The sequence below is a fragment of the Acanthochromis polyacanthus genome, chromosome 9 (assembly GCF_021347895.1).
Source record: "Acanthochromis polyacanthus isolate Apoly-LR-REF ecotype Palm Island chromosome 9, KAUST_Apoly_ChrSc, whole genome shotgun sequence".
In the NCBI taxonomy this organism is placed as follows: domain Eukaryota; kingdom Metazoa; phylum Chordata; class Actinopteri; family Pomacentridae; genus Acanthochromis; species Acanthochromis polyacanthus.
The window spans coordinates 35,609,316-35,634,803 of NC_067121.1; the positions used below are offsets into that span (position 1 = coordinate 35,609,316).

The 25,488-nt window shown below is 39.1% G+C and overlaps 1 protein-coding gene across 1 annotated transcript in view; it reads left to right on the forward strand.

Annotated features, from left to right (window-relative positions):
- Window positions 1–25,488, forward strand: part of ctnnd2b (catenin (cadherin-associated protein), delta 2b) — a 221,356-nt gene that overhangs the window by 25,345 nt on the left and 170,523 nt on the right. Inside the window, 1 exon segment of the mRNA XM_022191678.2 lies at window positions 21,272–21,408. Within this exon segment, the coding sequence (XP_022047370.2) occupies window positions 21,277–21,408 (132 nt within the window). The 5' untranslated portion in view covers window positions 21,272–21,276.

Consider the following 25,488-nt stretch of genomic DNA (forward strand, 5'->3'; position numbering starts at 1 on the left):
ATACTGAATCTGAAATAATTTGTGGAACTTTTTTAAAGTGACGTCTGACGGTTAATCAGTTGAAACTGTACTTATTTTAGTAAAACGTTAGGAAGTTCGTTTAAAAAAATCTACAAGGAAGCTGTTGTTTGTTTGTTGACTCATGAGACCACAGTTGATCCTCTGAGATGATGGTTCTCCACTATCCTTCAGGTTTTAATAATTGGTTGGACGGTTCTTAACCTGATTTTATTTGTTTCAGAAATCTCCTTAGTTGTTTTCTTTGCTTGATAATAATTAAAATCTTCTGAAACAGATTAATATCCTTTCCATGACCACAGGATATGTCCTCCAACATGGTTGTTTAAGAAATGAGAAGCTCCTCGCTGCATCAGTTGTTGCATTTGAAGCGCATTCATCACTGCAGTAATTCCCCTATAGAAGGCTCTTACCTATTTGCTTAGTTAAATCCAGGTGACAACTTTGTCTTTGGCCAGACAGTGTATCATTGCATGGTTACACCTGCAATCACAACCATACCATACCAAACCATAGGTTTCTATAGTAACACCAGAGTATGCTGTGAATAAAGTTTCACAGATTTGTGTTAAAAAGTGAATTTATTGCTGTCCAGAGATATGTCAATTACAACATGCACGTATCCAAAAATAGAAACACTGAAGGACCTGTGGCCTCAAATGTGGTGCAGATGTTCAGCTGTTTGTTTATGAGACAGAAAACTTTGAATATCTGGTGACGCAGCATTACATCGAAGTAATGTCTGACATGTATCCACAGCTGTCTGTTCTTATGCATTACTGAGTGTTCTTTACAGCAAACACTAAATAGTGGGTGAGTGAGTGCACAAATGGGTGATAAAACCACAGCTTTAGTCTTTCAGAATCAATGTATGATTATCTTCACCAGACAAAGACACATTTACCATATTATTTTCTTTTTTTTTTTTGCCAAAAAATGGTGTTTTAGAAGTTTATTGGAAGAAAAACTAGACCAATTTGTCTGTTGCTTCTTTGCTTCATAGAGAAGAGACAAGAAAAATGCTGTGTAAAGATGTTGGTGTGTTGGAGTTTTGATTGTAAATATCGACATTCAAATATATTAAAAAGTGAATTTTATGCTGTCGATATGACCTGCACCACCATAGATAGGCCTGTTTTGTTTTTTAAAGAAAGTGGAGTTGTTGTGTTGGATGGGATCAGAAAAGGGCAGTTGAGGCACTGTCATGTTGATTAAAAGGCCTTTAGCACTGTAAACTGGAACTAGGAGGCCGTTTGTCCACATGTTTTTGACCACACATCCATTGCTAACTACAAATGTACTCTGCTGATTGATTGGATTGTTCCTGCAAGCTCATTTCATTTGTGTCGATGTGCATCATCCTTCAGCGTCCCGCAATGTGATTTGTCACTCAACTTAATGAACACAGTGCTGTCAGTGATGGATTATTAGATGAACTGTTGGAGGTTTCACAACCTCGTGGCATTAAATGAGTCTAATAAGTAACTTCTTCTAAGTTTTCCACACTCGCTGGGTGACCTTGAAAGAACTTTCCTTGAAATATTACATTCAGATTCATCAATATGCCTGAGCTCCCTTCGTCCCAGGATCAACACCTATCCTGAGGATAAACCCGCGAAGGAGATTTGCATCAATAAGGCAGCGGCCTGAAAATGATTTCCTCTGGATTTCTTCACTTGACGAGATCATGAGTAAAAGATGAGGCCTGTGTGATCTTCATTTTTGACAAGATTTCATGTCTGAACTTCAAATGTGTGAGCTGTCGGGTAAAATTACGACTTAATAAGATCTCAGGAAGCCTGCTGAATTTGGTTTCAGAGTTTCCAAACCTTTTTTTTTCCACCAAAATAGTGCCCACGTGAGTATAAGAACACAAAGAGAGGCTGGCTGAGTTTGTGTTTTTGTGTGTGTGTGTGTGTGAAAGAGACAGAACGGCAGATTAAGAGAAATTCGGAGGGAAAACAAGAAGAGAGGGGAAATGACTCGGGGATTTATTTCTGCTTTATTTCCATGTATAGAAAATGAGGAAACAAATAAAATAGTTCGAGTGGGATATAAAAAAATCTCGAGGGACTTTTGGAAACATCTCTATTCATAAGAAACGGAACAAGACAGCAAATACGGAAAGTAGATAACTGCATGACACTCGTTTACCGTGGCCGCATTAGAACGCCTGCTACTGCCTGATATTTACGTTAAGTTTGTCTGCATATATCATCCATGTATCCTTTATCTTTACACTGTTTAATCGTCATTAGGGTCACTGAGGGCTGGAGTTTATCCCAGCTGACTTAGAGCGAAGGCAGGGACACCTTGGACAGGTCACCAGTCTATCACAGGGCCTATTGTATTGTATTGTATTTACGTGTTCAATTCACAGTATAACTCCCATGTGGAACAGTATATTTTCAGTTTAACCTCTTTCGTCTCCCTCCTGCTGAATCACTGACCTCTGCACTCAGTAGATGTCTGTGAAATAAAGACTGACATCTAACTTCTTGTTTTCTCTTTGAGACTGCATGTACATTTTTTATTTATTAATTTATTTTTTTGCTCTCAGAGAAATCTATGCTGCTGATGCCAAACAAAGTCCTGTGTTTTGTGCTCGAAAACACAAGTTCATCAGGATTTGAAAAGCTAACTTCTATGGATGCACAATATTGGATTTCTGCTGATATCTAATTTGCTGATTTTTACCAACTTGTTTTGGCTAATATATGCACATTTTTTCCCCACTAAATTGCAGAGAACATTAAGTCTTTCTTGTTGTAGAATTAACATATTAGTATGGCTGCTCTTATTTTGATGGTTCACTGGCAGGTGTAGGCTGAAAATACAATACTTTTTAAAGCACTCACTGGGTCAGAACTACTTCAACTTACTTTAAAAAGCGGCTGTGCTTGTTTTATGTAATACTTTCAAACAGAACTGTCAACTTCTGGCCTGAGCAACACAGCATTCAGATGTTATGACCTCATGAAGTTGATCTGGCGAAACAACCATCAAAACTGACACAGTGATCATCTTATGAGATAAACATGTTTTGTAGTCTGAGCTCAGTGTTTAAGATCTTAAATTAGATTTTTAAATTCAAAGCTCAAAGTAAGTTCATTTAAATCATCTCTTTCCTTTTTAACATTAGTCTAAAACCCACAGCAGCCCAACAAGCCTCAAGACATAAACACAACGCTGAAATACTATCACCTGATGAAGTTGAAGTGGCTAAATTGCCATCAAAAAACACTATTTACACAAAGAGCAAACACCAAGCAACATTAGCATTTATTTGGAGTCCAACTCCCAAAGGAAAACAGACTCTTCAGCCCCTAAAGTCTGCACTATTTTCTCCAGCTTAAGCTGTCAACAGTTTAAGCAGAGCTTGTCTTTGAGAACAGATGCCGGCTGTGGCTGATGAGGGCAGTGAGACTGAATCAGAACAGGGAGGCTGCACACCATAAAACCAGGACAATCAGCTGAAAGCTATAAAGCTCAGTGGAGCCGAGGGGGGCTGCAGAGGTGGTGATAATTCTCTACAGGTCTGTCGCTGTGAGTGACACTTTAAACTTCAGACAGTCATTTGACCCTGTGTTGATATGAAAACGTTGATTGTAGCTGCTTTTATAAGAAGACCATATTTCCTGTGATGCTTCTTACAGCAGAGACGTTTATTCTTGCAGCAGTTTTCCTGCCAAAGCAGACTCGAGAGTCAAACCCTAGAAAGTGTGGTGTTGAGTCAGCTAGAGGATGTTAATGTTAGAGGAAATGTGTCATTTTAAATTTAATTCCCTGCTCCGTATCTGGCTATAGAGACTTTTCTGATTACATCATTAAAATATATGAAATCTTGTCAAGAAACAGTGAAAATCTGACATAAAAAATCATCAAAAAAATGCCAGAGTACTATAAAATTCAAAAACTGTTCAAATAAAACAATGATGATGTGAAATTAACAGCACATATCTATAAAAAATAATGCTTATTTAAATGAATACTGTATAATTTTGCAGTTATACACTGTGAGACAAATTACTATTATAAAAATACTGAACAAAACAGATTTTTAAAAATGGATTATTTACAGTTTCTGTCAACATGTCAATGTGTTGTTGTTTTTTTGGTGTAATTTCACCTGATATTATTTGTAAAATAAAAAGGGAAAATATGTATAATAAGACTGAAAAATACTTTCAGTTTTTCAGTCTTTAATACACACACTTTCTTGTCGTATTATTGGCAAATATTTGCAAAATAAAAAATATTTTGAAAATTCTTTCGGTAAATGTGCTACATATTGTATGCAGTTTGACTAAACTAGAAAAATCTATGAAGTAACAGTTAAAAATGTTTACCATTTATTCATTTATTAATATACTAGTCCAGCTTTTGAAATAACAGCAAATAAACAATGATATTTTTGCTGATTAAAATACAGTAAGCATAGTGTAATTCACATTTTGCCATCTGTATAATGACAGACTTTTGATATGGATGTTATTTATAGTTTTTGCCACGTTTTAGAATAGAATAGAATATCCTTTATTAGTCCTACAAGGTGAAATTTTGCAATGTCACAGCATCAAAGTGACAGTACGAAAAATCAGGAAAACACAACTATACATTTAAGATGCATCCTCTATATACAATATAAATAAGAAAAAAAACAGAAGAACGCAAGGACACTAGCAACACAAAATTAAGAATATATACACAAATGAATTGCACGTGACAGTTGGCTAATCTTTTCCTGTGCAATTTTATTGTAATTTAACAAAACTGTACAAATATGTAAAATAATAGTCAGTTATTTTTAAAGAAATCAATTAACTGTTAAAAACATCAGTTTACAGTCTAAGTTCACAAAAGTGGTATCACAACCCCATGATTGCAAATCGAAAATAATCAATTCGTGAATGAACACTTCACTTTACTGCCAGCTGTCATGGTGACCTGATAAAGTCATTTCTTCTGAGACAGTAGAGCCTGTTTGAATACTTTAACTACACATGTATTACACATTAGTACACTGCTGCACACAAATCAGGCCTGTGCTGTTGTGGTGAAATGTCTTCACTTGAGTCAAAAAACAACTGACTCAGTGTGCTGAGGTGAAGCTTTGTTGGCTGAAATGATAGTTACTATCACAGAGCAACATATGGTGTGTGTGCGTGTGTGTAAACTCACATTTTAGCATATTGACGCTTCTCAGCTAAAAAGGTGATAATGAGAAAGGTTAAAGACTGACAAATGTGTGTGTGTGGAGGGTATTAGCGTGTTATTTCCCATATGTGTATATGTGACAGCTTGACTCAAAGACAGCATGTTGAGTTGAGTAATACTGATCAGAAGTGGAAAGCTGCAAAACTGACTTAAAGCACAAGTTCATGCTGATTTTACTGTATGATTTTAATGTAAAATGCACTGAGCCATTGCGTCCATACAGACGGTTTCTTAACATACAGAGGGGTCAAGCTGTCGGCCTAATTATCTAAAGGCTGCTAGATGGATTAAATAACCGTCCGAATGAGATTCAGTGACAATGTAACTGTTGTATATGGACACATTGAAGCAGACTCTAAAAATATCATTATGAGAATGTCAGTGTGCTTAATATGGGGCTCTTATAGATCCACATCCAATCAGTTCTGTGGAGGTTTCTGTATGAGTCAATGCTGTTCACCAAAAGGGGGATGATGTTCATCCATTTATCCATTATCTATACAATGCTTAATCCTCATTAGGGTCATGAGGAGCTGGAGTCGATCCCAGCTGACGTAGGGCTTAAAGCAGGGGACACCCTGGACAGGTCGCCAGTCTGTCACAGGGCTACACATAGAGACAAACAATCACACTCACATTCACACCTACGGACAATTTAGAGTCACCAATTAACCTCGGCGTATTTGTGGACTGCGTGAGGAACCTGGAGAAACCCCACGCATGCACAGGGAAAACATGCAAACTCCACACAGAAAGATCCCAGGCCCAGACGGTCTTCTAGCTGTGAGGCGACAGTGCTAACCGCCGATCACTGTGCAGCCCCGAAAGATGTCTGTAGAAGAAATAAAGTTTTAAAAAAGTTAAAACTTACCCCCTTAAAATTACTTTATTGTTTTCGATTTAGTTTTTTTTAGATCTAGAAATATTCACTTATTTCTATATAAAAAAAATTTGGACATATTTGCATGTATATTGCATTAAGAATCACTCTGAGGTCTTCAAGTGCTATTTCTTTTAGTACAGTCACAGCCATAATGCTAAAAAAAATCCTAAAAAACCCAACAAAAACTTTATATTGATTGGCTCCATAAAAATAAGAAATTTTGTGTACTGGGTCATTTTGAGAATAGAATATGTTAGTTTTTCTTGTAAACAATGAACAGAAAAAATACCGTTTGTGTTTGTTTGTGTCTGTCTAATGCAGCCACACCTTTTGAAACATGGAAAAGATTTTTTTCCACAAATATTTCTTGATAATATTTAACATTGTGTAAAATTGTAAGAGTGTCTGAAACCCTTTTTTCCTCCACTGTAACTGTGCCTGTAAATATTCCCATTGCAGTAGCTTTTATGTTTTCTACATGAAGCGAGAGGGACTACATGTCACTGATTAAATGGCTACACATAATTTGCACTTTTTTAAACATGCAACTGCAAACAATTTGAATTTTTTTGTTCAACACAACAACATAGTTTCACAGATGAAATCCTATGATAGGTGGAGCAACAACAAAGTCCTGCCTTTGGAATGTCAGCTGACGAGCTGGTTTAATCTTCATGGAGTTTGACACCTTTATGAATGTAACTTACAGAAAGCTGGAGGAACCTTTAGTTACTGGACATTAGCTCCTTGAAAAGATGTATACAGTTGTAGAGTTTTCTGTCCCCCTGCTATACGTGTATCCCTGACGGTTTGCATCTTAAGAGCATCACAGCCGTGTTCTGGCTGCTGCTTGTGTACCGTTGATGTGCGAACAGGTAGAGATGGAGAACGGAGGCGGTTGCCAGCCTCCAGAGAGGCGTGCACCCTGGCGTCTTCACTGGCATCTCTAATTAAAACAGTCGACTTGGATCACAGCACAACTCTGCTAATTGAAATCCACTGTTGGATGTTTATTTTAGCCTGTGTGAAGTTTAAATTTAGACCAAATAAACCAGAGCCTTCAACAGCAGAACTGTGAAGTCATAAGACTGTGTAACGGGCTAGAGTTTTCCTGCAAGTTGTGCGGTCCTGCCAAGGGAGTGGGTGCAATGAACAGAAAAGCTTCATATCGTAGGTAGGACGGTAAATCTTGTTTTGCACAGGATTAAATCTGTAATTATTTTTATATCTGTTCTGCTCTATGTTGGCCTAAAAGGATCTGACAACATGGCAACCTTCAAAGGTGTTTGCTATAAAAAGACTTGCTATATATACACCAGCTTAATCCTTTGACTAAAAGGCTGCTTTTTATGTACCACCAGTTAGCGCCATAAAAGTCAGCAAGCAGTCAGAAACCCTGTGAAATCACAGGTGATCTGAAGTGTACATTCACTTCTTTGGTGCAGCCTGGATAGAACTCTTGTAAGCTCTCAAAGCTGTGATGTTGTTGAGAGGACATCTGTTTTAGAGTCTCTCTTTTGTCTTTTAAATGCTACTTTTTGTTGCAAGTCTTTTGCTTTGACTTGAGAAATATGAACAGACCAAGTTGTTCCAGTGTCCTTAAAGGGAGCATATTATGCAAAACTGTTTTTTCATTGTTGTCAATGTGCCTATAGACCTGCAAATATGAGAGAAAAGGCCACACCATTGTTTATTTCCTTTCTGCATCAATCAGAAAGTGTGTCGCTGAGAGGGTTGTTGAGGTTTGCAGCCTGTTGTGATGTCACAACAGAACAAGCTCCGCCCCTCCTGGCTCCACCTCCTTTCTGCCTCTTCTTGGACAGAGAAGATGCAGCATGAGGTGTGTCTGCAGTCTCTTTCTGAAAGGATTAGGAGCAGCAGCAGCTCAGCTGGACACCAAAACAACCCGTTTGGAAAGGAGGAAAAACTAGACGTATTACAGGCTTTGTAGAATCACTCAATATATATGATGTACAACAGCTATCTTCCAACAGACCTTATGAAGTCAGTATTCATGCCACTCCCAAAGAAACCAGGAACAACAGAATGTGGACAGTTCAGAACAGTCAGCATTTAGAGCCACCTCACAAATTACTATTAAGAATCATAAAGTTAAGAATAAGAAACTAAATCACACCAGAGATCAGTGAAGAGCAGATTTGTAGAGGGCAAAGGTACATCAAACGCAATATGCATTTTAAGCACTATTACGAAAAGGTCAGTAGAAGTACAACAAGACTTATACACATGTTTTATCGATTACACCAAAGCTTTCAACGCAGTAAAACATCAAGCAATAATCCAGATGCTAAAGGTCATAAACACAGATGGAAAGGATTTAGAAATGATAAAAAAAAATCTCTATTGGCAGCAAAGTGCAGCAGTGAGATTAAACAACGAAACTGATGAAGAACAACCGATAAAATGAGAACTTAGACAGGGATGTGTCACCTGACCTGTTCTGCTTGTACAGTGAAAACATCATGAGGAAAATACAAGGATTACTGGGACGATCCATCGGAAGTTATAACATAAATATCATACGTTATGCAGATGACACAGTGCTGATAGTGAACAGTGAAGAAACCATAGTATCTGCACGGTTATTCAAAAAGAATGAACTGATTTCATGACGCAACATTTTAATAAGGAAAAGCAATAGAAAACTCCAGCCAAGTCACAGATATTCTACTCACAATCATAGACTGTAAATAAAGATGGACATAGCATCTGGCTCCAAAAATGAAGCCCACCAAGAAGTGTCAAAAACTTGCAATATCACGCCGTCCGCTAGGGTTGGCTCCAAAAAGCTTTTGCTCCATAGACCCCAATTCATCACCGGAAAAAATAAAATTTGATAGACTGATTTTCTGCAGCTCAGGATTTTTTTTCCCATTAGTTTTCATGGTCAAAATGAGAGATCAGGTCACCGATCTTAAAATAAATCAATACCGAATTTTAAATAAATCGTTAAAGTTGGCAGAGCCAGGGGGCGTGGCTATACTTGATAGACAGTCCCATAGACTGGTCCTGCCCCTAGTTGCTCTCCGGTCCAGTCTGTTTGATGACGCTTTTTACGTCACTGGCTCCAAAAAATCCAAAATGGCGACCAGGAAGTAGCAAAATCCGGGCTTCATTTTCTCGGTGTTGAAACCAATGGGTGACGTCACGGTTAGTTCACGCCTGCTCACAATCAAGTTTTATTTCCTGTCTTACAAGTGTTCAATGTGGCCACCACCTGCTGCACGGGCAACATCAATGCGATTAGAGAATTCCTCCCAGACACGTATCAGGATATCACGATCCACTGAGTCGGTCGCTGTTGTTATTTGATGTCATTCGATGATCTTAAACATCAAATAAAAGTTAAATGTGATTAGAATGCTTGTGACTTGGCTGGAGTTTTCTATTGCTTTTCCTTAATAAAATATTTTGTAATGAAATCAGTTCATTCTTTTTGAATATCATTAATACAGTGCGCCAAAAACGTGGTCTGCCTCTAAACAAAAAGAAAACAAAAGTGATGGTAATTTCAAAGAAAATTAGCATCCCAACCTGTAGCATAGAGTTAACCCAAGAAATACTGAAGCAATGACAAGAACAGCATTTATGAAAATGAAAAATATACTGACAAATAAGAAAATAGCAATTATCATCAGTATGAAGACTCTCAGCTGTTTCATCCTACCAGTTCTGATTGATGTATGTGAATCTTAGAACATAAATAATAAAATGTCAAACAAAATCACTGCAGCAGAAATGTGCTTTTACATGCTTCATGTATGTTACAAGGACAGAATAAGCAATGAAGATGTTTTAAAATGACTAAACATAAATTATATGCTATTGAACAAAATTAGTAAACAGCAAGCAACATTTTTTGGACACATCATAAGGAAAGAGACCGTCACATCTGGAAAAATTGATAGGAAGAGAAGAAGAGGCAGACAGAATGCAAATGATAGACAGACTGGCATCATGGCTACACATGGAACGGGCAACACTCACAATTCATGAAGCAAAAGATTGGACGAGATGGAGAGAAATGATCGCCCACGATGAATAGCATGGCACATGATTGATTGATTGAGAATCAATACAGTTTGTCATGCTACAACTTAAAATGCACTTTCTGGATATTTGTTAGATTATCGTTAGCTTCTGAAAAAAGGGGTATTTTCACAAGTTTAATATGGAAATAATATGGGTTAAAGTATAATAAAGGACCTTTAAAATGTACCCTTTGACTTTTGACTTTTTTGCAATTTGCAGTTTAAATCAGTCCACCAAATCGTTAACATTCACAGCTAATCCTGCTTCGTCCCCCTGCTCACAATTTTAATATACTCATCAATATCAGTATGATTATAGGGAAGCCAGAAGCTGAGCTCACCTCTCTGGAAACTAGCATAGAATTCATAGCAGGGAAGACCAACCTGACTCGAATAAAGTGCTTCTAGCAGTCTTTATTTTGCTCCACGTCTGCATTATGAAGGCTTTTGACATACTGACAAGGTTTAGTGGCATAAAGGTTTTTGTGAATGTCATCAGCAAAATGACATGGACATGATGAGCAAACTTCACACTAGTTCAGTCATGAGGTAGTGTCTTGTCTGCATGGTTAATGTTCAGGCCTCAGAGTGGCACAATAGCAGAGCTCATGGTTGATCCAAAACAGAAAGGCTTTGTCTACTGGGGAGTATAAATGTGCTTAATATAATGCTTTAGTACAAGTTGAAGTTTTCTCAACAAGCTCTTGCTGAGTAGAAGTTGAGTTCTATAAGGAGTCGTCCTCACGGAACCAGATATCTCTCTATGGGAAGAATGTTGTGCTCAGGTTCCTTGCAAATCTTAAAATATTCAAACCAATATTCAAATAAAAATCTTAAAATGTTCAAACCAAACAGCAGACCATCTGGTCTGCATATACAGCAGATCCAATGGAAACACGGTTCTTTACTTTTTAGCATAAAGTTAAAGTGTAAAATTAGGTTATTCAGAATGGGAAATCTGTATTTTAATATCAGGTACAACTCGACTCAAATGTTAGGTGCCACAGCAGTGCGAACAAAAAACCACTGAAGTTTCCATTGTTGCATTGTTGATAACTGTTGTGGTGATTTGTGACATTCTGTCTTTGTCTACTTATGATAATTAGACTGTGGAACAACTTGTAGATGTGCGTTATTCTCATCCTTGCTTGCAGTGTTACTTTTTGAATCATATGGATCTCCCAAACCTTCCTGCCTGCCAATCCCTGATTGGTTTATTTTTTCTGCAGCTTGGAGAGACAGCCATGAGAACATTGTTGTGGTTTCAGTTTATCTCTGTTTGAACCAGAAAGACACTGTTTGCTCCTATTTGCTGTCTGTGATGTTCCATGATATTCCACTTGATTAAGCTGTTTGCATTTCTGTTCTGCACAGTAATTCTACATTAAATATAGCCCTGTTCTGTGTCATTATGCGCTCATAATGTGGGGTTGTCGCCAAGTCTAATTAGCCACATTAGCGCTGGTGTTTGTGCAGCTTGTGTTTTGAGCGTGAAGGTTTGTTAAACCTTAAAGACCGTCATCAAGCTTCTGTCGTCTCTCAGCACCTGCCGTACATTCCTCTGCATGTTCTTACCTCCATATTTACAGTGGATTGGCTGAGTTTAGTTCTTACCTTCTTTCTGGGGAAAAGGGGAAAAAAACCTCATGGGCTTTCATTGAAGTTATTAGTTGTCCTTGAAACTTTATAGGTATATTTTCATTATGTAATCAGCAGTAGTTCTAACAGACACCACCAAACATCAGTGAACATCATTAGCATTTACACCCAAAATAGATGTTTGAGATGAAAAGACAATCAGAGCCAAGTGAATTGTGATCCATATTCAGTGAGCCATGCATCCAGGCAGTAAAATAACAGCACAGCAGCAGCTGTCTGAAGTGCTTTGACAGGTGTTTTCCTTGTTGTGTAACCGGCTCCCTGCTTTCACGCTTTTAATAATATTTTTTTTTATTAAATAATAGATTTTTATTGTGGCCAATTGCCTTGTAATGGTTTGCCTTCAGAGCTGCTATCCTTAAGTGATGTTGGGAGAGATCTGTTACAGCAGCACAATATAGGTGCAGTTTGTGTTTGTGTTCCCACTCAATATAAATGTGCATTAGAATTTTGGCTTGTCCTAAGCACAGGTTTAGTTGATGGGTGATTAACCCATAATGATGCTCATAAAACCATCTGCCATTGTCCGCCAGTGACAGCTCTGTAGCGACAGTCTTACTTTATCCACCGTAATGTCAACACAGTCCGCCAGCAGAGGTGGTTTCACTGTTTTCTGACTGATCAGACCCAAGTGGTGCAATTTACATGTTTACTATTCACTGAGTAGCACAGACTGTATGTAGAGATGGGACACATGATGGCTGCTGAGAAGTAAAGAAAGGATAAAAAAGAATAAAAACAAATTTAGGAGCATTAAAAAAAATAATTACTTGTACCCCTGGAGAGCTAAGTTACAGGAGGAATGGGTGTTGCCGCAGTGTGATGTGATGAGTATAATTTTCAACCAGAGTCTGAGCAGCAGTGACTGGGGTTGCAGCTGTGGTACTGAGGTATCAACACCTTCTATCTATGTGGATAAAACCAGTTGATACGTAGCTATTGTAACTAGAAAACTAGCAGGTATTGGTTGTTAATTTCTAGAATATGATCAGCCAACAAGGGACATCCAAGATGGACTGGTCGCTACCGTGGAAATTCTTGTTGCAAAAAACACCACCAGAGCATTATTGCAGTCCCCATTTGCTTGAGTTTTTGCCTTAACTTGTGCAAGGAAGCTGCGATGTGTCCTCTATCTTTCTATGCTGACTGCACAGATTCCAGTGATTCATGGGATTCCCAATATTGCTCCAAACTGTAAATCAACCTGAGCAGATGCCTAAACAGCCGGACCTGTTCATGCTGACTAACTTCTAAGCTGTTCTTTGTAGTCATCAAGCCTCAAATCCTAAGATGTCCAAAGTTTTGTTTGTATCTTCACTTTCTTTGGTTTTATTTGGCAATTAGTAAACAGCTGGTTTTGTTTCCGGCTCATTCTACTCAGTTTTTCCCGTCATGTGCAACATAGCCTACACAACCACCTTCCGACGGACACTTTGCAACCTTGTTCATTTACTCTAAAAGAGTGAGTGGAAACAATTTTCAACTTGTGACATTTTAAGTAAGTTTGCTTCAATTCGCTTAACGAATCATGACTTATACAGCGCTTAAAACAGCATTACTTGATTTTTTTTTTTTGTCACATGGGTGCAGTGGAAAGAGCTGTAAACAAAATACTGGCTTATAATCATTAAAATTCATAAACTAGACTTGTAAAACAGATGCAACATAAAGTCAAATATTCACTGATTCAGCTCTTTTTTTGGTCTCCACCAACTCGACATTGTAAATATGCAGTTCTTTAGATGCTAAATGCTTCTCTATATTCACCAAGCAGTCTATAACTTTATCTCTTTTGGGGCAGAAAGTAATAAAAGTGATGAGACAAATACATTTTGTAGCTGTGAAGTCAAAGCAGTGAGCTGAAAGATGCTAAAATGCTCTGTGAAGCTGAAGAGAATGGCTGATTTGGGTCATGTGGGGTCATCATAATAACTGACTTTTTCCCTGTCATTCATTCATTCATTCAGTGTTGTAGATGTATGGATCAGTGCAAGGTTTTCACATTTGCTGGGCAGGGGAAATAAACATGCTTGGCAGCGGCTGTAGCATGCTTGCTTTAACGTACATATCATCTTAGATGTGCTTTCAGAGGGTTTCTGTGTTTGCTGCGGTCAGACGATTTACATTAACACATCTGTCCCTGATGAAGTGTTTAATTTAGTTTGCACTGATCCACCTGGGTGTTTGGAAAGCAAATCATGAACCCTTGGAGGCAACACAGATAAATTAAAAACATATCTCCGCTGTGGACGCCGGGTCTTAATAAATACACAATGAGACAGCTCTAATTACATTGTTAATGTAAGTGTTAAAGTATTGTTAGTCTGAAAGCAGAGTAGTGGGCACGGGGTCTAGACAAAGGGACAGATGACTGGTGGAGACAAAACAAAACAGTGCAGCGAGTTTTAATGAGACGACAGGGGACTGCCTATCAAACGCACACAAGCATCAGATGCATGCTTTAGTGAGCTATGTACACAGTGGAAGGAACGCAGGAAGCCGTGCATGCGAGTACACAACACAGAGCGATCAGAACGGCAGGAAAACAACATTCCCACATGAACTTTTAGCTGATTTGTTGCAGATTTGTGATGAATTGCGTCTTAACCAAAACATGCCTGTCTCAGACCTGACTGATGAGCTTAAAAGGTCAAAAGATTAAACTCAATATTCCCCATGTCTGACATGTCAATCATAGCATGGCTAGCTGCATTTACAACGTTACAGTAATATCGGAGATTACCGCTTTGAAATGTGGGGCTAAATACCCCTGCATTATGGCGCTGAAATATAGACCTAAAAATCCAAGATTATACTTCAGTGAAATAAAGCCTTTAGGCCTAATCCATATTCAAAGTCTTGTCTCTAGCTGGGCTGTGGGCCTCTATAACCTAGTTCTGACAGGGAAAGCTGCTTTGTACTGGTCAGTTGTGTGATGAGGGCTTGGACACGGTCTGTTGAGTTGACCTATATTTGGCTGCCTGCCCTGTCTGCACAGTCAGAAAGCCGAGCTTCTCTCATGTTTTGTTCTATAGGCAAATTGGGCCGTTGCTCCGAGATGCCGTTCTGTGATCAAGTTCAAGCTGGAATGTACTGTCAAGTGAAATATTTCATGCATATGGACCTTTAAAGCCCAAGTCAGGAGAGAAATTCTGCACAGTGCAGAGGATGAAAACTTCATTCACCATCAAATGTAGAGGAATTTATGATAGTGGTGCAGAAGTAATGCAAACATTCTTGCAACAACAATGCTAAAATGCTGATGTCGAGCAGGTGTAATATTAATGGTGTTAATTTGCATAATGGCAGAAAGAGGAATTAGGTGTGCAAATGTTTGGTCAAATGCCAAAGAATAAATTTAGATTTTGACCTGATGAAAATGTTGCTAGATAGAAAGTTAAGGGATGCCATTCACAGTTTACCCTGAAGGGATCACTAAGCTCTGTTTGTGATTAAAAAGAGGCGACAAATTTAAGGAAAAGCTGAACTCTTAACCGGTGAAGTAAGTTATGCTGGTATAGTTTGGGTCCATTTTCCCCTTTAGAAGGCAAAGTCCCTGCAAACCAATACAAAGTGATCACCTTTATCCTATAATAAAACATTTTTATCCTGAAGGAAATGATTTCATCCAAGTGGCATGAAGTGGTCACTAAATGGTTTGCTGAAATTTATATAAATCATATGTTCTAACCTTCAGACTCAACTAAATTAAACACTTCTAGGATATTTTAGGTGGTGTGTTCAACCACTATCATCCAAACACCAAATGAGGGAATATCTTTGGTGAAAATCGTGTTCATCCCCCCCAGTAAAGTTCCAGACACTTGGAGCCTCAATGCAAAAGGAGCACTGAAGCTGTTCTGGCAGCATATGGTGGCCTAACATCTTACTTTGACACTTTATGTTAGTTTTTCCTTCACCCATCTGTCAACCATACCAAGAGTTAGAGAGACAGTTTGCCTCATGGTGCCACTAAAAGAAAAGTCAAGAAATCCCCAGTCAGCACCGCCATATGTGGGAACTGTGGATGTCTGGACCTAATGTTGTGGCAGTCCATTTAGTGAACCACCATAGTCATTAGAATGTGTCTTCTGGGAAGCATTAAGAACCTCCAGACTTTATGGCCATCAATCAAATAGTAAATATTTCAGTCCGGACCAAAGTGGGGGATCATCTGAAATGTCTATGCTTATAGTCACACTGCTACCATGAGATGGGATTTCTGTTTTTACCTTCCATCCTCAATAAGTCAGCATTTTACCATCCAAAATGGTGCTATTTAAAGACACACCTCAGAGTGGGGTGAATTTGAGAACACCTCAGATATCCTGTAGTATGTAGATTGACTAAGGAGGACATACAGGAGATAAAATGTATAGAATGTTAAGACCTGTGCACACATGCTGAGTAAATCATGGCCGTGCTATCAAGACAAAGTAAATCCATAAAGTAGGTAAATAGACATGACAGCAGTGGTAATGAGATATGCAGGAGTCCCATATATTGTACAAACAGTGTTATGTGGTCAGGTGATAATACAGTAGGAGGAACAGCAGCGGGTTATAATTTATCTAGAAATAAATGTCATTCCTCAAAGGCTCCCATACTTTTAAAATTTTGATAAATAAAAGCCATGTGGCCGCTGTTGAAGTGGCCCATCTTCGCTGTATTAACGCTGCACGCATGACTGCATGAGTCATACATAAATGCATGAGTCAGTATGGCTACAGTGGATCAAAGAAAACCCCGATTCTCTTGAAGCGAGCTGGAAAACCTTCAACTTCTGTCTTAAAATATCACCTCAAAGAATCCGTTGGATCTCCATAACTACACTCAGTTTACTTAATGGGTTCTGATGGTGCTTTTGACTGTGATGTTACCTCTGCTCTTTTTGTAGTTTCTCCATCAGGATGCCATCTTTTCAATATACAATCCTCAAACAAAAATCCAGCCTTGCTAGTTTGCTGATTGTTAGAGAGCAAGCTTATTTGCAGACAGAATAGTAAAGTCACATTTTTATTGAAGAGGTGGATGTGTATTATGAGGTTATGTGCCATAACTGAGTAGTCAACATGTTGAAGAAAACCGGATGGTGCAGCACGGTTAATAAGCTATTTTCAATCTCTCTGTCTCTTTGTTCCTTCAAAGTGAGCTCAAGCCATCTTTCCATAACATATTTATGCATGTTTTGAAGTATCTCATTTGAAATAGTCAATGGAAACAGCAAAGTTCAGAAGTTTTGCGCATCTTTGCAGGTTTTACACTTGATCAAGGTGGTTTTTGACATGCTCCAAAAAGAGTATATGTGCATAATGGGAGATGGAGACACGTTATTTAAATAAATTCTGTCTCATCAGCTCTTTGCGTTTACTTTGTCGCCTCTATCGCCATTCATCTCCAAGACCAGCTAACATGAAAGAGAAATTCACATTTTTGAAGACAGTTCTTAACAATTTTTGTTCATATATGGCCACTTTTTATTTTTTTCTTCTTCTTCAAACTGATTTTGTTTCTAGCTTCTTCTACTCTGTTCATTACAGCCATGTGCAGCATAGCCCATATCACCACTTTCTGGCAATACTATGATTTTTTTTTTTCAATTTCAAAAGTTTGCATCAAATTCTCTTGGCAATCATCTGTAAACACGACTGCTTTCAGTAAAATTTGGATGTCAGAGGTAGCTTTGCATTCCTCCTAGCAGATCCACCAATTTCTGTGGTTAAACTGGAATTAATATTCAAAAATAATGAGAAATTTTGTGTGCCATCCACCTGCAGTGACCTCTTGTGGCCACTGGGGGCGTTTCCCTGCAAAAGTTACGAGCCTTAAAGCTTAAAGGCAGTTATGTTTGGCAGCGAGAATTCATCTGATTGAGAAATGTCTTCCTATCACAGTAACTGTGATCCAGGGCTACAATTTCTGCTAGCAGAGACTGTAAAAAAATGTGAGTATAAGAAGGGGATTTGTGATTTGATTCTACAGTGAGAGAGAGGAATGGAGAGAGATTAGGATTAGTGGAGGTGATAATGACAGTGATGACATTGTGTGTGATGTGAGTACAGAAGAAGCAACGACAGGAAGAGGGAATAAGTAGACAGCATTTATAGGAAAGGGGAAAAAAAGGGAGGTATAGCTCATGATAATGCTGTTGCAGTTGTGACAGCACAGTTGGAGAGCAAAAAAAAAAAAAAATCTAGAAAGGAAGGCTGGCGTGAAGAGTGTGTTTCTGAGGAGCAGTGCAGGCTCAGAGGACGCTCAGGTGCACTGTAGCGTCGCAGGTTCATATCCAACCTGCAACCTTTTGGGTCATCCTCCTGTCACCCTCCGCTGGGTTCTGCCTAATAAAGCAGAACTGTGCTGAAAAGACGAGGAGATGCTGAAGCAGGTCAAGTGAAGAGAAGTGGGCAGGGAGAAGAGGAAGCGAAGGAGAGGAAGTTTAGAGGCAAAAATAAGGAGAGAAAAAGGTGAAAAATTTCTGTTCGGCAAAAGGGATGAGGGAACATTGGGCAACACTTCAAAATGGAAGACAAGTAAAGCCAGGTCAGCCATATTAGCAGCCTTCGGTGACCAGAGATTGTTGCCTAGCAGCAGAATAGTTTTGCTTTTTTTCCCCTCCCTTCTTCTCTTCTTCATTTCCCGTCACCCTCCTACTTCTCCTTTCTCCTCACCTCGCCTCCTGCTGTCCGATGCCCTCTCCCTGCCGTCACTCTCATTTCTCATTCCGCTTCATTTTTCCTTTCACCTGTCCATCGCTCCCCTCCATTCCATTCTTATCCCTCCACTCTGCTCACAGGCTCCACTCTTCTTTATTTATTTTTTTACCTCAGTACTCGACTTGTGCTGCCTCATGCCGGCAGCCAGCTTTTGTGTGTTTATATGTGTGTGTGTGTGTGTGTGTGTGTGCAGATTCCTCATGACAAGCCTTTCATCAGTGTGTAAAGCTGGCTGATGCAGCCGTTACACCAGCTCTGTGCTGCATCAGGATTACATGGCACATGTGAAGCCCGTGTCCTCCTACGCCTGGTCAAATACAGGATGACACATGGCATCAAGCATGGAATTTCAGTTTGTTTGTGGGGGAGATGCCAGAACTCTGAAACTCAGATTTTCGGACTAGATATAGACTTTTTGGGTATAAAATTACATGCTTGGCACTGGCATATTATTGATAAATACTATTAGTTAATACCGTATCATTTTAGTCAGCTGTTAATCGTATGACTGTTGCCTCTGCTGCGGCTTATGTGACTTGATTTTACTGTTGCTACAACTTGCTCTTGGAGTGCAATCAGAGTGACAGATTGTAGCTTGGCCACCAGTTCTTTCGCAAGACCTCTAGCTGTGCATAAGTAATGTATCTCTGTGTTTTACGTATGCCTTAATATGTGTCATGTTTCGCTCTGTGAATCATCCGTGACTCACATATGTTAAAAAGATATCACCATATGTGGTTTATGGCAGTTATGCAGCAACACAACACATTTATATGAGTCAAAGCTGCATAATTCCCTTTGAAAAATGTATTTAATTACTTTTCCTGGCGATAAATCCCATTTGAAGACAAAATTAACAATGAACTAAAGGTGCTATCAAGGGTTATCTTTGCATTGTTTTCATATCTCTGTGCAACAGAGCTTCTTTGTTGCCCAAACACTGTTAAAAACACACCAATGAGCCTCAGTGCTGCACTGAATGCACACATGAACACTGTTCTCCTGCCGAAAACATTAATATCAACAGTACTAAGCTGCAGCTCAAGTAGTCCTTAAGATATGTACTGTCTTCTTCTATTTGAGACCATTTTGATAAAACCACCAGATGTTTGAGAAAGTTAGTTGCCTTTTTTATATTAAAGTACATATGGCCTGCTTTTAAAGATCTTCACAGAGTTCACAATTGGAGTGACAGACTATAGAAAGGCTGTTGCAGATTTAGATCTTTTTCAGTGAAACTTCACATGAACTCTGGAGTTGGTCATTGAAAAAAAACTGCAACTATAATCAGAATCAGCTTTACTGGGCAAGTATGTACAAAACATACAAGGAATTTAGATTAGGCTGTTGGTGTCACCCTAGGAATAAGGAAAGAGAATAATAAAATAACTATAGAAAGAAGAAGGGAAAAAATACAGTAGTAATAAAAATAGATAAAGGTAAATAAATATATACAGACATTTCTACATCTGAAACGAATATATAAACACTGCTACAGTGATAATACAGTTGGTGTGATTGCTGCTATTTCTGTTTCTAAATGAGCCTCTGTTGGAGTTCAGTGCTTGTCATGTGTGAGCTGTAAAGGTAGAACATTTCTGTAGCATTCTTTGCACATCTGCTATGTGCCAGATGTGCACTGCACCTTTTTGTTACAGTTCAAAAGACCCACCTCTGTTTTCACAAGGGCTGGAAAAACCTGTAGTGGCACGTGTACTTTGTTGCAAATTTCTGTGTGATACCGCCACCATCTTTCATGACACTATGGTTGTAGTAGCTCCCATGTTACAATTACTATTATGCGACATGAAGTATCACCTTTATTGCTCTTTCTTTTTTTTGGCTACAACTACAAATTCTGTTACTGTTGTCTTGCCAGAATCTGCTCTCTTTCTTCTCCTCACTGGCCTAGATTTTCTTTTGCAGAGATCAAATCAAATCAAATCAAATTTCTTTATATAGCACATTTAAAACAACCTGAGTAGACTGTAGTGCAGACAGATGGTATAAAATGCAACATATAGCATACAATATAAAATATATAGACAATGTAAAACTTGTAAAATCAATTAGTAAAGCTTAAAAAAACAGTAAAAAATACTGAAACAGGTAAACATAGATAGCAACCGGGAGGTCGATTTATAAAATTGGGGGGAAAAAAGGAAATTAAGGCCATTAAAAGTAGCCTAAAGAGATTGAAAACATATTTGTTTTGAGGTTTTTCTTGAAACGAGTGCACCTATCCAGAATGTGTGAGTACCCTTTTCTATATGCATGCTGGGATAAGCTCAAGTGTGCACATGGACGGCACTGGTTGGCTGGTATATACATATTTGTAGATGCCCGCTACCTGGCTGGTTTGCCCGTGACCCTTTACTTTGTCGTAAGCATGTTTTTAAGTGGCTGAACAGTGGATCGGTGGTTAGCACTGTGGCCTTGTAGCTAGTAGATCCATGGTTTGCATCCCAGCCTTGGATCTTTCTGCGATGGATGGATGGATGGATGGATGGATGGATGGATGGATGGATGGATGGATGGATGGATGGATGGATGTATGTATGTTTACTAATGCGTGTCTCTCATCTCCTGACTCCAGCATCCACTTATATGTGTGTGGCTAGAACACAACTGAAGCAGAATGTAGGTGTGACAGGCTCTCAGCCTCGATGCTGTCATGTCAGAGTGTCTTTAATACCACTAAAAGAGTTGCATGTTCCCTTGTTTTTCAGGAGGAATGCCAGTGCCTGAGGTGGCGTCTGACACTGCCAGAGCTGCCACCATGTTGAGCCCCGTCCTCAATGCCTCCAACGGAGACGGCTCCGAGTCTGAAACCACCTCCGCCATCCTCGCCTCCGTCAAAGAACAGGTTAGAAGTCTGTCTGTGTGTGTGTGCATGTATGTATGTGTGTGTATGTGCACGGCAACATACACTTAGGGTTGTCACCATTAATGAAATAAGAGTAGCAGAAAGTAGTGAGGATAATTCCTCCGGTCCTTTCGGGGCGAAACAAGGCGACAGTAAATAGTAAACACAAAATGATGGAGTGCCCATCTGAGCTAATGTGTCACAAATATGTCGCCACATTTTTGATCTGTTAGCAGAAAGCCTCAGGCTGCAGCTGCTCAGTGTAATTTTGAAAATGCCCTAATGTGGTGGGATGCATCATTCCCCCACATTTTGTCAAAGTCTGAACAGCGTTGTTGGACAAGAGACAAGACGGAGTCACCTTGATTATTATTTTTTTATTCAGTATGGCTGAGATGAGGCTTTGGAGCTCGACTGTGCTTGGTGTTCATTATGTATTAATGAAGGATAGAATATTCATCAAACTGCTCCAGTGTGTCTGAATATGTTCAGCTATTTTATCTCCTCTTTCATTTTGGACTCCTAGATACATAAGTGACACATACTGACTTTGAACTATACAGAATTTGATTGGTTCCCAGTGTATGTGTTCAAAATACCATGTGTTGACATATGAAAACAGGAGGTCACGTGTGTCATTAGTATTACATCACCAGGCTTTTAACATGTGAGCCTCATGTCTTTGTGAATTCAAATGACACACCACACAGGCAGCAGACGTTTCACCTCATGTTGGATCCATTAGCTTGGTGGCTGTTTAATGGATTGTTGCATTCAAAGCTATTGACAGTGAGGTCCATGTTCTAACTCGTATAGCAGTGGTCAAGTGGTTAGAATTTAAAATGTCTGTCTAATACTGACACTGTTTCATACATTATTCCACAATGTCACCAGTGAATGGTGTCCAGCACCAAAGGCCTCTGTAGTACCAGGGTAATAAGCAGCAGCATTTCAGAAAGGTGGTCAGAAATGTGTTTACATCTCTTCATCCCTTTTGGAGGGTTCAAGATTTCACTCTTTAAACTGGTCTAGACATTTTGTTTGTTTGTTTTTTAACCCAACTTGAACAGGCCTACAGGGAATGGCTTTGATTGGCTGAGTACTCCCCCAACTGATGAAACTGGCAGTAATACCAGACCTACTTTGTGTGTAACTGTGTGACAGCATTTGGGTTTGATAGTCAGGTAAATACTATGCTGAACAAAGTATACTTAGTATGGGTGTTTTCATGTCTAACCTGCTTGAAACAGTTTAAGCAGTGGTGCCTGCCACTGGGTACAGATCATTTAAAGTGTAAAAGTGATACTGACTACTTATATTGATAGATAGTGATACTATGAGTTTAAAGCTGAAGCTCCTCTATCAGTAGATCTATCTGCTGTTCAAGGAAACAGTCATATAAGTAAGATCATGTGGTAGTCATCCATACACCAATCAGCCCCAACATTCAAACCACTGAGAGGTAAAGTGAATAGCATTGATTAGAAAGCCACAAAGCAATGTTCTTCTGGGAAACCTTGGGTTCTGGAATTCATGTGGATGTAATATAGAGAGGTACCAGCCCACTGAGCATTACAGACCCCCCCATAGTACACAATGTTGTCTGCTCAGAATGGCCTGAAATACCCAACAAAGACGCCAGAACATCAACCCAGCACCTAAACTTCCAAAATCCCAGTGCTATCAAGCATTTATGGAAGGTGCTGAAATATGCTTGATTCATGGAGGTCTCACCCAACAATCCACAGGAGCCAACAGATAACCAGACACCTTCAGAGGTCCAGAGTCTCCCAAATGTTCAGACTTGTTTTGATTACAAGAGTTGCACCTTTACAACATTGAACAGTGGGTTTTAAAGCTGTGGTTGCTTGGTGTGTATACATCAGCAAAGAGAATGGGAATCCTCAACAATCAAAAAGTCAGAAGTTACTGGAGCAGGAATGTGTTGTGCTCGCTGAATAAACTTCACACCTCCCACATAATATTTGTAATGATGCCCATCATGAGTTTTTTCCTTGAGGAATGTAAGACTGCTGCATTATTTTTAACTGCAATTGCAGGGGTTGGACATTTGCAGATGATTAAATGTATGTTTTAACAGAATACAACGTCTGCGACAAAAAATGTTTGATTGGATTGGAAATGGAGTGACAACATTGCTTATGAGAACTGCATTATTAAACAGATGCGTTGAACAAGTGGACATTTTGACTCGCTGTTGGCTAAGCCAAAATCTTTATGTTTCCACCACTGTGGAGCATTAATGTACCAATATTTAATCCATCCGGCACTTGTCCTCATGTTTTAATCTGGACCAGACTGACAAACATGGCCGCCTTTGAGCCACATTACCACTGTATTCAAAGCTACTTTCAACCAGCTTACGAACCAACAGCACACAGTAAAACCACAACAGATTAAATGTGATGTTTGTGTCGGATCTCATTATGTATTTAAACTTAAAGAGGAAGTACATCAGTTTAGCACAGATGGAGTTCTGCTGTATTTGTATGAAGCCTCAGTTGGATTGTCTGAAGGGATGCAGTGCTAAATCAGTACAGTACTCTTGTTTTTTACTGATAGTAGATGTGGATGGATTCACTCTGTGTGGAGATGTGCAGGAGCTAAAGATAGCTTGTGAAACTGGTATAATGGACTCTGCGTGTTTTGGACTATTCTCTGAGTTACTACAATGTTCCTGAAGTTCAGTTTCTAGTCGAAGTAGGTCATGAAGACTTGGACGAGGACACATGTGCAGGTCATGCACACTTAAAGATGATCTGGGGCATGGAAGTGGCCTTCTGATGTGTAAAAAAGAAAAGTCTGAAGAGGTGAAGACAGAAATGGAATTAGTGTCTGCTGTTTGAAGAACGTAGAGATGAATAGACTGCTGTTCCTCCTCTGACCTCTGCCTCCTACAAGCTGGAGTTGTTATATTTCATGCTCCTGCAGCGTGGTGAAGTTCTTATTATTCCTTAAGCCAGTCATTTGTCTCTTCCTTTCATACTTGTTTTGGCAGTGTGTAATGTTTCAGCATGTTTGGGCTGTTGCCAGTGTTTGTTACCAGGCAGTAAAAGAAAACAGGGATGTATTTATTTTAAAGCAGCGTGGGTACACAAGCCCACACCAGAGCTTCCTCTTCAGTTTAGCTCATAAAGACAAGGTCGGGTTACGAGAGACCAAGAAAAAGCTTCACACACACTCGGATACACAGACATGTGGTCTGCAGACACACACATGCATGTACACGCTGCCAATCAGGCTCTTTTGCCTCTGCTGACTCACACCAGGAGATCCCTGCTGCTGTTTTTCCTCCGTTTCCTTCTACCCACATGAGATTGATTAGCCATTCGACGTTGTATTTATCACATCTGTCAGCTTTTGTCCTCGTATCGTTCATCATCTTGCCTGTCACCACATCTGCTATTGGGGGAAGCACAGTGTGAAGTCTGAAAGAGTTCCATTGCGATGTGAGACGTGGCCTATTTGAGGAATCTGACATACTGTCTCACTGAATGACGGAGAAAGGGAAAGTGGCAGAGGATATGATTAGCTGTCTTTTGCTTGCAGCCCGGTGGCATTTGACATTCTAGTCAGTTTTGAAACATTAAGATGTGAATGTGTGTTTTAAAAGAATCCTTAAAATGGTTTTATCCAATCAGCAGACAAGGAGCTACAGCAGGCAATAGAATGTGAGAAATTCAGCGTCAGTCAATAATGGTGCTTTGGCTTCCTTTGGATGTTTTATAGTGTTCATTTTCAAAGGCACAAAACACAAGAGAACATAGAGGAAATATCTGATTTAACATCGCTCATTGACCACTGTGGAAATGCACATGATATGTAACATCTTGGAAAAGCAGGTGTAAAATATCAGGAATGCATAAGTGGTTTAGAGAAGGAAAATGTTTTTTTTTCTATTTCTTTATTTGGTAGAGACAGAAAGACACACATTATTGAATGTCTACTTATACAGCAATGGATATAAATATGCCAGATTATAGCAACCATGCTAATTTATGATGTTTAAAATTGAAAATGTTTAAATGGCAGCTGTTAAAATACAATTCATTTTTAAAT